The sequence below is a fragment of the Sodiomyces alcalophilus genome (genome assembly GCF_042370955.1).
Source record: "Sodiomyces alcalophilus JCM 7366 unplaced genomic scaffold ACRALscaffold_2, whole genome shotgun sequence".
Classification (NCBI taxonomy): domain Eukaryota; kingdom Fungi; phylum Ascomycota; class Sordariomycetes; order Glomerellales; family Plectosphaerellaceae; genus Sodiomyces; species Sodiomyces alcalophilus.
In genome coordinates, this window is record NW_027263533.1 from 3652664 (window position 1) to 3663423 (window position 10760).

The window sequence follows — 10760 nt, forward strand, 5'->3', positions numbered from 1 at the left end:
ATTATTTTGCGAGCCTCTCTCGATTTGACCCCACCAAGTTAGACCGCCGCCTCTCGGCCTGGCGTCGTCCCCACCCCGCTTCCTCTTTCAGACTTGACCATATCCGTGATAATGTCCCTGTCTTTGTTAGCTGTCCACCTTTGACCCACTGCGCTCCCGTTCCGCCATGCCAGACTTGTTCCGTCCCGTGACAGGGCACTGCTGACTTATGGCCGGGCCCTTGAAAAAGAAACATGGGGAGTGCGGGGTTGTCGATTTCTATCATTGTCATCCTCGTCGTCGTCGGCGGCATCGTCGTACACCTGAGGGACGCTAGTTATCGCCCTCCTCAACCTGCATTCGCACATCACGGGAATAACCCGTCTTAGGGCCGAACCCGTTAGCTCAGGAATGCACCCGTCGCATATCTCTCGCCCTGTTCCTCTGAAGTTATCCCCACTTTCCACTAGATATGTACTCAACCCTATGGCATCGCAAATCGGCCGCTAGGCCCGAAGTCGATCATCAGCGAACTGACACCTAGCATGGAGATTGTGGCGACGTTGAGCTGGCACTGGACTTTTCTGCATGCGCAGGTGGCCTTGGTTGTATTGAACAGAAACTAGTTTGTTGACTTGCTGGATATTTGATAATGCAGGGACTTTCGAACTGCGTCGCAACCCGGTGTATGCCCAGGCCTCGTAATGATTCTCTCGCTCCCTCTCTCTGTTGTCTCTTCTCCTCTGAACGTTTCGAATTTTCGGGCTTACCGAGTGACCGGGGCCCAATTTGTCCACACTTACCTGCTGGGCCTCGTGCCCACCCACTCCCTACTCCTCTTGGTACGAGATCTTGCGCATCTCGCCCAATCGGTGCCGTGCAGCTGCAAGTGAGTTCTCCAGCTGCAATATTTCGACCTGTGAAAGAAGTTTGTTAGCCCCCGAAAACTCCTCACAACCTTGCTGGCGCAAGTCTAATACGGGGGGGAGGGGGCCCCCGAGGAACAAACATCACCCCACCCCTACCCCCCGGCTGCCGCAGTTTCGATAGTAGATTGGGTGTCATTCTTACCTGTTGCTCCATCTCGCGCACCTTGAACTCGTGCGCTCCCAGTTTGGAGTAGTCCACTTGCTCTTCGTCTTGGTTGCGGTCCTTGATCATGTTCTGCACTTGACGCACCAGCGCCCTGCATGCCGCCCCCACCGCCTTGCTCGCCTGCTCCAGATTCTCCTGGCTCTTGCTCATGAACCCGGCCTTGACTCGGCTTGCCGCTACCAGCTGCGCCGTCGATGCTGCCACGTCGTTGGACGCCACGATCAGCTGCTCGGGGCTGTTTCGGTTCGACAAAACTCCGTCTGCCGTCTCGATCAGCCTATTGGTAGACGAAGCGACCGCCTTCGCCGCCGAGATGAGACCCTCCGTCCACCGGTTGTTCTTCTTGTAGAAAGCCGTGCGAGAAGACGACCCTCGCCCCGCCTGTACAATCTCCTGCTGCGTCACCGTCGCTGCCTTGATGAGCTGCGCGATCGCGTTTGTCACTGCCGTCGCCGCGTCGAGGATAGAATCGTGAACCTTGAGCTCGTACGTCGTGTACCCCTCCCGAGGCTTGTTCTTCAGCTTGGCTAACCTCGCCGCCGCCGCCGCAATCGCATCGGCCGCCTTGTTCAGTTCGCTGTCCACAATGTCGCCCAGGTCTCCCTTGCCCGCCAGCTTCCCGGCTCCCGGGGCGAACGTCTCGACGAGCTTGTTCAACTTTTGAAGATTCATCTGCACATCGTTGTTGCTGTTAATAACCACGTCTGTTTTCTGAATCGGGTCCATGCCCTCCAGACGGAAGCTCTGCAAGCCGCGGAAGAACTTCACGGTCGACAGTGCCGACTGCCGCGTGCCGTTCATCAGCGAGTCGCTCTTCTTGTCATCTGTCGCCAGTCGAGTCAGGCCCTTGGTGTTGCTGCACACATCGGCGATGGCGCCGGCGAAGACGTTGATGGTCTTGATCAGCTCGGCGTGCTGGCTGTTGGGCCCATCGGCGATGAAGTTGTTGAACGCCGTTGCGAATTCCATCGCGCTGGACGATGCCTTCTCGATATGTGACAAAACGTAGGATGGCGAGGCGTTCTGATTACCCGCTTGCATGGTAGAGTCCAGCTCATACAGGGCATCATCCACTCGCTGGACGCCGGTCTGAAGCACCGAATCAATGACATCATTGATCTTGTCCAGGTTGGCGAGGATGAGAGCGTCAATCTGGCCATCCAGTGCATGGTCCGTCTCGCCCTGGTTCTGCTTGAGCTCATTGAGCTCAATGAGAGTTTGGTCCATGCCGGCCTTGTACACCTCGAGTTCCTCCTCCTTGTCGCGGAGCAGCTGCTCGATGTCCGTGTTGCCTTCGCGAAGCTTGGCCTGCGCATCCTCCAGGGCCCGCGACTTGTTGCGCAACGCTTCCTCTAGATCCGCCATCTCGCGGTTGTACTTGGCGAGCATCGAAGAGAGCTCGTTGCCCTTGCTCCTCTCGAGGTTGTCCGACCTGTCGTGTGCCATCCGCAGCTCTCGCTTGAGCTTCTCGACCTCGTCCTTGTTGCTACCCGACAAGCGATCCTTCTCGTGGAGAGCCCTGTCCCTTTCCCGGATCATGTCGGCGAGCTCGAGGTTCTTCGTCTTGATTTCCCGTTCGAGTTTCTCGCGCTTATCGATGGCTTCTTGCGCAGACGCAGCCTTGAGCTGCACCGTCTTGAATTTGCTCAGCAGCTCCAAATGCTCGTGGCGCAGCTGCGAATATAGCTTCGCCAGGGCCTCGTATTTGTTCCGCCAAGTGTTCACTTGCTCTTGGAGTGCTCGGATCTGATCGTCCCTGCTCGTGATTTGCTGGCCGTAGTGGCCCTGGACCTGTGCAAGCTCGCCTTCGAGGGCCTTAACTCTCTGATCATACTGTTGAAGCATGAGCTGGTCCTGCTCGTATTGGGTTCTCGCCCGGAAGTTTTCCTGTTCGAGCTCGGCGATCCTGCCCTGTGTTTGGTACTGCAGCTGTTGCTGCATCAGCGCTTCTTGCTCGCGCTGCTGCTGCTCCAGTAAGCGCCGCTGCTGTTCCTCGAATTCCCTCTGCGCCTGCATAGCCGCCTGTTGCTGGGCCTGTTGCTGGGCCTGCTGTCTCTCCCCCAGGACTCTTTGCTGCTCCTCATACTCGCGATTTTGACGGTCCAGCTCGCTCTTCCAGAACTCGGAAATTTCATCGGGTTCGTTCGTTTTCGGTTCGGCAGGAGGTGGCGTCGGCTTTTGTTCAATTTCCTGTTTCGGTCGGGCCGGCAAGGCAGGCGCTTCGTCATCTTCGGCCAGGAGGCTCGGCGGATCTTGAGGAAGCTTGGGGATGGTAATGAGACTCGTCAAATAACGGAGGTTGGAACATTCATAGTAAAACTTGACAAGCCGATAATGCTGTGCATTGTACCTGGAGCGGAGGGGCTCCAGCGCGTCATTGTCGCCGGTTGCTACTTCCATGTCAGCAAGGCTGGTCCAAAGATTTTGCGTAGGGCGGAGGAAGAAGGGTCCTGACTTGAGTGCATAGCCCGAAGCATGCTCGTAATGAACTTGTAGATGCCATAACTCTCCTGCACCAGGGGGACAAGAGCGGAGATTCGACACTCGTTGCTTCCAATACCACGGAAATGAGAGAAGATTAGCTTCTGGAATTGCTCAATCTTGTCCTGGAGAGTCATGAGATCAGTGATAGTCTCGTATCCCTCGTTCGGGTCATTGATAGCCTTCAAGCTGAGGTACTCCTCATACTCGAAGGTACCATTGAATTCGTGATGCTGTTGGTGGAAGGACAGCTTCGCCAGCAGGTAGTAGGTATATTCCTTGATCAAGGGCAAGTAGCCACGGATTCCTTCCCCGGTTACGCCGCGGCCTAAACTCTCAATCCAGGTTCTTTGCATGATGGATTCTCTTAGTGTGGCGGGGTGTCCCTCTTGTAGAACCTTATGAATCGTGATTAAGGCTTTGAATGTCTGCACTTCATCGGCGACGAGAGGTTGACTGAAAAATAGATATCGTCAGAAGCAGGCCACGTCGCGGGAGACTAAACGGAAGGAAGGAAACACCAAAAGGAAAGAAACGAGAGAGGGAAAGGGGGGAACTTGCACTTTTAAGCCTGTCCAGAAGGCCTGCGATGACCTGTGGTCCCATGTGTATACGATGCAGGCGCGGACATGTTTCCTCTTGGGAGCCGACTCGTCAGCGCTTGTGGCCTTCCGGATGTTGATGGCGAGCTCCTGATCGGATCTAATAACAGGGTTAGCAGAGATCATGGTCTCAATAGGGAGAAAGGGGATGGATAGGAGGACGAGAAAGGGGAATAAAAGGAAGAGGAGAAGAAAGATGAAAAGGCGAACGAGAAGGGCGAGAAAGGAGGCCGTCAGGGGAAATCAAGGCAAGTAGGAACGACGAGGCTACGAACCTTGTGTGCGAGCCTGAAACCATGCCTGCCATACTGGGCAATTGCTTGCTGGCTGCGCAAGAAACAGGAGCAATGTATGGATTAAATTAAGATATTTTTTGCTTGACAATGAACGTGAAGTCTCGGGATCTTGCAGCCGGATCGGACGCGGCGTTACGCGGAGGATGTCGGTTGCAAGCAGGCAGCTCCGTAGCTCCGTCCGAGGAGTCGACTGCAGGGAAGTTGACGGCGGTAGTAAAGTGGAAGCTATTAAATAATGCCAGAGGACGATTGCGCAAGAGGTGTACCACAGATCGGATAGAGGGGTGCGTCCTCAATTGCTCCACGAGAGTTCGGAGTCGTCAGCAGTGACGCATGTCGAGATGTTGGAAAGGAGGGACGAGGTGCGTGGCTGGGTAGCGCGATGCGCAAGCTCCATTGGATAGCGTGCCAAGGTTCTCTGTTCTGCAACCACAATGAACTTGCTGCCTACCCCCGCAGCATTGATAAGGTACGGTAATTAATACGGAGTAACGTAGACCTGGCTGCCTTACATAATCCAAAGCCAACCGAAATTGACATGGCGAGGTTCTCGTACAACAACAGGACATGGGAGATGGTCCAGATAGTCCAGGTAATTTTCATCTCAAAATCAGTCCGTCACGGAAGTTACTGTGACTCAAGGATAGCTGCGGAAGGCGGGTGCTCCCCCGTATATTCTTGTTGAATACCTAGCAGTGAAGAGGATGGGCAAGAGCCGTTTGGAAGACCACTTACCAATAAGCTGGAATTGAAGTGATGAAGTGAATACACCAAGGTGACGGTGACTGTTGGGGAAATGCAACGTCGACGAGGAAGTGGATAGTACAAGAGCCGATGATCAAACTGGAATGCCTCCGGCGGAAAACCGTTCAAATCTGACATGAAATAGTACTTCGTAGGCTATGTGCTGTCTCTTCTACTTCAATTCGAGGTCGAGATTCAAGGATTACAGTACATTACGTCTGTCTGAACATATCGAGGTCGATCAACGTTAGGCCGATCAGGCCTCTCGTCATATTGTCTCCTGTAACTAGCCGGTAACGTGCTTTTCATATATATTTCAGAACGCAACGCCATATCGTACATAGTTTGTACAGATTGCGATCCCCTCGCCAAAGAACAGAATGCTAGCTCACATCGCAACAGCCCTCGTCGAACAGACGTACGCCAACACCTTTCTTGCATCTTCCACGTTGTCCCTTTTGCTCTTGTCCGCCGGCGGAATAGCAGCTGCTTGAGAGCTCCAGATTGTACGCCGGTGCGACACCATGAAAACCCCTCTTGCTATGCCTCTTTCCAGCGAATGCTCTTCCCCTGTCGATCCCTCAACTCGCTCTCAGTCCTCCCCGCCTCACTGGCATCCATGACGGAATCCGCCTCCTCCACGTCGTTGGTTGCCCATATCCTCTCGATGCAGAGCTCAAACGGGCCAGGAACCCGATCCGTCAGCCCGACGCCAACTGTCCTGATTTTCCGCCGCAGCAGCTCCGTTTGTGGTTCCATAACAAACCCATGGTTTGTGCGCACGAAATCGTTCCACTTTACCATCACCGTCTCCCATTCCCCGGGACGCTTCGCGAATAGCCGGTGCTGGTGCAGGTCCGTAGGCACCACACTCTCGGTCTGCAGGTTGATAAAGTAGCTGCGTCCGTCCGAACGGACCCGCATCGCAAGGTACGCGTACATGTCGATGTCCCACAAGCTCCTTCCGAACGCGGTGGGAGGCCGGTCTAGTGTCCTCCACGCCGCATATCCTGTTCTCTGAATGTCGGGCTTGTTCTTCGGAAGCTCCGTCGATATCGTGCCGTGGAACCTAGCATAGCCCGTGGACTGGGTAGGTGTGGAGGGAGACGCGGATGAATCGGTAGAGTTGTGGAATGGAACCCAATCGAGCGCGCAGCTAGAGACGCCTCCAATTTCTTGGTCTGTCATTGTCTTGCATCGTAGAACCGATTCCGGGTCTCGGAATTCGTGTAGTAGGAGGGGTCCCGTGGGGCCTTTCACCCCGTCTGCCCTGAATGCTGCAACGCAGGATCCGACGATCAGCATGTTATTTCGAAAACCGGACGTGGAAAAAAGACGGCACGAATTTACCTATTCCAGCCAAACGCTTGAACTCATCTACACTCCGCCCAAGGAAGCCCTTCCTCAGGGCTGTCGTTGTGCGCATCCTGGAGGACGCTCGACTGAGGCAAACACAACTCCACGAGTTTCTGAAAAGTTCCTTGTCGGGCTAACGCATTTGTCGACTGTCACCTCGAGCTAGCTCCCTCTGAGTTTTCTGAGTGCATGAGAGCGAACCGTCAGGTGCGAATTGCGCGGATGGTTCTCCGAGATTCTTGATGCAAAGGAACATGGGACTCGACTCGGCCGTCGTGAATCCTACCTACGAAGTCAATTCGTTTTCCAGCGATAAGATACGAGCGCCTACCTATGTTCGGTAGGTACGTACCCAAGGCCATCCCGTCGGATGAATGAAACGCCGAATTCGATGGTTTACTGATATGGGGGCCACGTGACTTTTGGCCTCCCATCAACGTTCTAGCACCTATTTTCGCCGAGGCGGCCCTCATGCTATCAAGAATACGTTGTGTACGGGCTTTCGAATCCAGCCGTCTTAATTCTCTAGATAATTATCTCTACCTAGACGTGGAGTTAACTACGAGGGTCTAAATGAATGCCTCGCCAAGCTGACCGTAAGCTCCCCAACTCTTGCAGAAATGTCTCCTCAGCTCTTCTCCATTGTCGACAGAAGTCAGTACGGAACATGAGTTACTGGGGTATCACATGAAATCAAACCCAAACGCCAAATATCTCCGTCCTTCATAATAGAAGGAGTACAAAGTGAGTTTTCGTTCCTCGACCCACGCGAAGGAGAGGGGGACAAGGGCGCAAAAGAAAAATGGTCCTATTAGCTGCCCGGACACAGTCAACTTTCCGTCTTCTCTTCAGAGGTCTGCTCAACATCAGCAGGTTCGGACCGAGAAGTCAAGCCGGTCTCCGGAATCGAAGGAGGATAACCTCCCATCATGTAAGACGGCGAGGAGAACGTAGCATGATACAACCCAGGATCATAATATGGAGTCTGTACGGCAAACGGGGAGAAAAGCTGCGCAGGCGAGAAGGCAGGCGAATACGAGTAGTATCCATATCCCTGAGGGGTGATGGGGGAGTATCCCATCATCGGGTGAGTCTGCGGGTGGTGCGGCTGGGCCGCCATAGGCTGCTTCGGAGAGACCATTCCGAGCCCTGCAATGGGAGTCGCCGCCTGTGGAGCAACTGGGGTGGCCGTCTGTGAAACAGTGTCTCTCTCTTTCAACTCGTCGTCGTTCTCTTCTCTGGATTGGATGTGGCGCCTATGGCGGGTGTCCGGAGTCATGACAGCGCCAGGATTCGAGACCTTGCAAGACTTTCTCTCGACGATAAGCTTTCCATCACCACCAGGTGCCGGGATTCCATCCTAGGACGTTTGTCTGCTTTAGTGACTGAATTACGAATTCTGTTGGTAAAGGGAAGGCCCGGGACGAAGGACTTACCAGTCGAGCGATCGCCAAGTCAGGAGATTCGTGATTGTCAAATTCAATAAATGCGAATGCCTTTCGATATCCTTGGAGATATTAGCTTACAACTCATGGTTTTCACGTGCACGGTAATGGCCTCTGCCCTGCTTCAGAAACACTTACCAGTTAGATTGCTCCATTTGATGGTAATGTTAACAATCTCGCCAAACTCGGCTGCCATGTCGTGTAGAGCTTCCTTGGAGATGTCCGCAGGCAAGTTAGAGACGAAGATGGTACGCTTATGGTACTCGTACTGGCGAGTCCAGTCTTGGGCCATGGTCGACTTCTCCCTTTGAGGGGTCCGAGGAACAGCCCCTTTGCTTTGTGAGAAGGCTCTGACGCAATATGTCTCGTCACCCTTCAGGGCATCTACGACATCCCTCTTGGCGTCGAATACCATGAATGACACCAAGACTGCAGCTGCTGAGAGTCCCAGCAGACTGGCGGTCTGCGCGTGAAGAATTTCGGCCTTAGAAATGCGCCCGAATGGTGCGAGGAGCTCTCTGGCCTCTTCGATGGAAGTATCCTGATTATCCCTTCGGTAGACGTAAAAGTCGCCTAACACTAGAGTTAGTGAGAAATTCAGGGGAAAGCTTAACACAGGTACAAACCAACAATTGGCTCTGACCCTCTCAGTGCGGCAGGGGCGTCCGAAGATCTCGATTCCTTTTCCGTTGACTAGGGCTCGCTGCGCATCTTCGAACGTCTATGAGTCTTGTCAGAACGTGATTCAAGTCAAAATATCAGGGGCCAGTAGCTGTGAAACGAACGGTAAACTGGCAGAACGCAAATGGCATCCGAGTTCTGTTATCGCGGCGAATCTTGACGAAGACGGTTCCGAAACGAGAAAAGACGGTGGTAACCTCCGTCTCAAGCACGGAGTCTTCGACGTGGTTCGGGAGGCTGGCTTCGGTCAGGGCTCTGTTCACGAGATTGGGGTTCAGGGGGTTCAGAGTTGTTCAAGACACTCCTGTTTTACTCACTTGGCGACGAAAACACATGCGCCAGGAGAATATATTTCCTGCGCATCCAAGCCCAAAGCTTCCCGGAAACCCATAGCCCTACCGTTGCGCGAAGGAGAAGCCGCCTGACCGCCGCGATGAGGTGCAGGGCCCTCGGGAATTCTGGTTAGACGGAGATTGCCAGTTCCGCCACCACCTGAAAAGACATCGTCCTCTCCACCATCGAGAGAAATTGAGGACAGGCTCTGGGCTATCTGGCCTAGAGTCTCGTTCTTCCCGGCCATTGTCGACATATCTGGAAGCTCATGGATGTATTAGTAAACGTTGGCAGGACCCAGGGGTCAATATCAATGCGATCAATGCGAGCTCCCCTACTTGTATCGTCCAAGCAATGGAAGATCCCTGGATGCGCAGTCAGAGAAGAATGGCTGCAATGCGCCACTAAGTTAGCACCATCTAGAAGGGGTCCAATGTAGTATGAAAACCATCGAAAATCAGATAAAAAAGATATGAGCACGTCATTTGAGGGGCTAGAAGACAAGGGGGCTGTAACTTGAGTGGATATAAACGCAGCAACGCGGAGAGAGGATACCCTGCAGACACCAAGGTCGGACGAGAGTTGCGTTCAAGCGAATAGCGAGATCATGGATCAACATGAAGCTGGCCTGGAGGAGGCATGAGGAACCTTCAAAGCAAACATACCAACCGACTCTCGCTAGATATTTTGAAGGCTTGCAAGGTAAATAGGAGAGTATCAGGGCTTGCCCAATGGTAGCCTTATGTTGACGAAGGAATGAATACAGAGAGAAAATCCATAACAACAGAGCAATCCAGGGGGCAAATTAGGTCCCCTAGTTCCCAGGAAAACAGAGAAGATGGTCATTAAGAGAATAGAGACATACCTTGTTGATAGAAGTGGCTGGGAGCCCAGGAGAATGGATCAGAGCTCTGAGAGGTGGCTTGCGACGATGGTAATTGTTGACGATGGCGAGCGAAGAAGCTTTCCAGGAGGTTTGAAAGGAAGAGAATATGGCTGGGTTAATGCCCTTGAAAGAAATTATTTCTATCTCAGTGACCGGGTGACTAAAGCCTCGTGTGTACCCTGAAGGATCGTGAGTGCCCTGAAAGATCGTGAGTACCCTGAAGGCTGCGGGATTGTGAGTATGACCTAGCCGTCAGGGGCCAAGGCGACTCGTGGACAGCATCACGATGTTTTCACGAAACCACATAGCCGTCCGCGCATTAAACAGCAGATTAGCCAAAGAGCAAGTTGGCATACTGTCCTCCCCATGTTAGAAAGGTCATGAACAAAGTCCCTTGTTCCTTCCCATCATAAAATCGCACTGGCAGGTTTATGTACTTACATAGGGAGTCAAGGGCATATCATTATCATACATGTTTGTCTAGGATATGAGAAGCCTACCTATGCTGGCGTTGGATGAACGGACGGTGAGGGGGCAATACCAGGTAGATCGCGACTCGTTTACCCTCAGGTACCCCTTCCCGTACTGGCCATTATAACTACCTTAAGCTTAGAGTCATAATCCGAAACATGCCCGCCTGACCTCCGGGTCACGCAGATATATCAGATGGCTTATTCACCTGACTTAATAAGTACTTATCGGCACCTCTATGTCTTCTGCAGTTAGAAGCAGGTAGACTTTAGCTGGTGTAGGAGCAGTTTATCTTACCTATGTGGCTTCCCTTTACTATCACCTTACCAAAGCACGGGTCTTCGGAATTAGGACTACGTGAGTGTGTTCCAGGGATTTGATGGCTTATGCT

At 53.1% G+C, this 10760-nt stretch overlaps 3 protein-coding genes across 3 annotated transcripts; all 3 read right to left on the reverse strand.

The window, feature by feature from the left end:
- Positions 1-327: 327 nt before the first annotated feature.
- On the reverse strand, positions 328-4796 carry ACRALDRAFT_1080258 (uncharacterized protein). The gene is made up of 5 exons (XM_071018994.1): positions 4433-4796; positions 4117-4257; positions 3530-4011; positions 1051-3464; positions 328-896 (listed from the first exon to the last, which is right to left on the reverse strand). Exons 1-5 carry the CDS (start codon positions 4462-4464, stop codon positions 810-812), a joined length of 3156 nt encoding a protein of 1051 aa, XP_070877432.1. The 5' UTR covers positions 4465-4796; the 3' UTR covers positions 328-809.
- Positions 4797-5417: 621 nt separating this feature from the next.
- ACRALDRAFT_1075023 (uncharacterized protein) lies at positions 5418-6831 on the reverse strand. Its single transcript, XM_071018315.1, has 2 exons — positions 6548-6831; positions 5418-6474 (listed from the first exon to the last, which is right to left on the reverse strand). The coding sequence occupies exons 1-2, from the start codon at positions 6621-6623 to the stop codon at positions 5738-5740; spliced, it is 813 nt and encodes a 270-aa protein (XP_070877433.1). The 5' UTR covers positions 6624-6831; the 3' UTR covers positions 5418-5737.
- A 551-nt stretch (positions 6832-7382) lies between these two features.
- ACRALDRAFT_1068749 (uncharacterized protein) lies at positions 7383-10372 on the reverse strand (the record flags this gene model as incomplete). The annotated part of the gene is made up of 8 exons (XM_071017598.1): positions 7383-7913; positions 7990-8060; positions 8137-8577; positions 8629-8719; positions 8784-8934; positions 8997-9277; positions 9878-10021; positions 10340-10372. 8 exons carry the CDS (start codon positions 10370-10372, stop codon positions 7383-7385), a joined length of 1743 nt encoding a protein of 580 aa, XP_070877434.1.
- Positions 10373-10760: the final 388 nt, after the last annotated feature.

Excerpts from the sequence above, each read along its gene's own strand:
- ACRALDRAFT_1080258 (XM_071018994.1), bottom strand. The coding sequence starts at position 4,464 with ATGGCAGGCATGGTTTCAGGCTCGCACACAAG. Across the intron at positions 3,465-3,529 it reads GCTTCGGGCTATGCACTCAA|CAACCGGCGACAATGACGCG; the intron begins GTCAGGACCCTT and ends ACATGGAAGTAG. Across the intron at positions 897-1,050 it reads TGCGCGAGATGGAGCAACAG|GTCGAAATATTGCAGCTGGA; the intron begins GTAAGAATGACA and ends CTTCTTTCACAG.
- ACRALDRAFT_1075023 (XM_071018315.1), bottom strand. The coding sequence starts at position 6,623 with ATGCGCACAACGACAGCCCTGAGGAAGGGCTTCCTTGGGCGGAGTGTA. Across the intron at positions 6,475-6,547 it reads CAAGCGTTTGGCTGGAATAG|CATTCAGGGCAGACGGGGTG; the intron begins GTAAATTCGTGC and ends CCTGCGTTGCAG.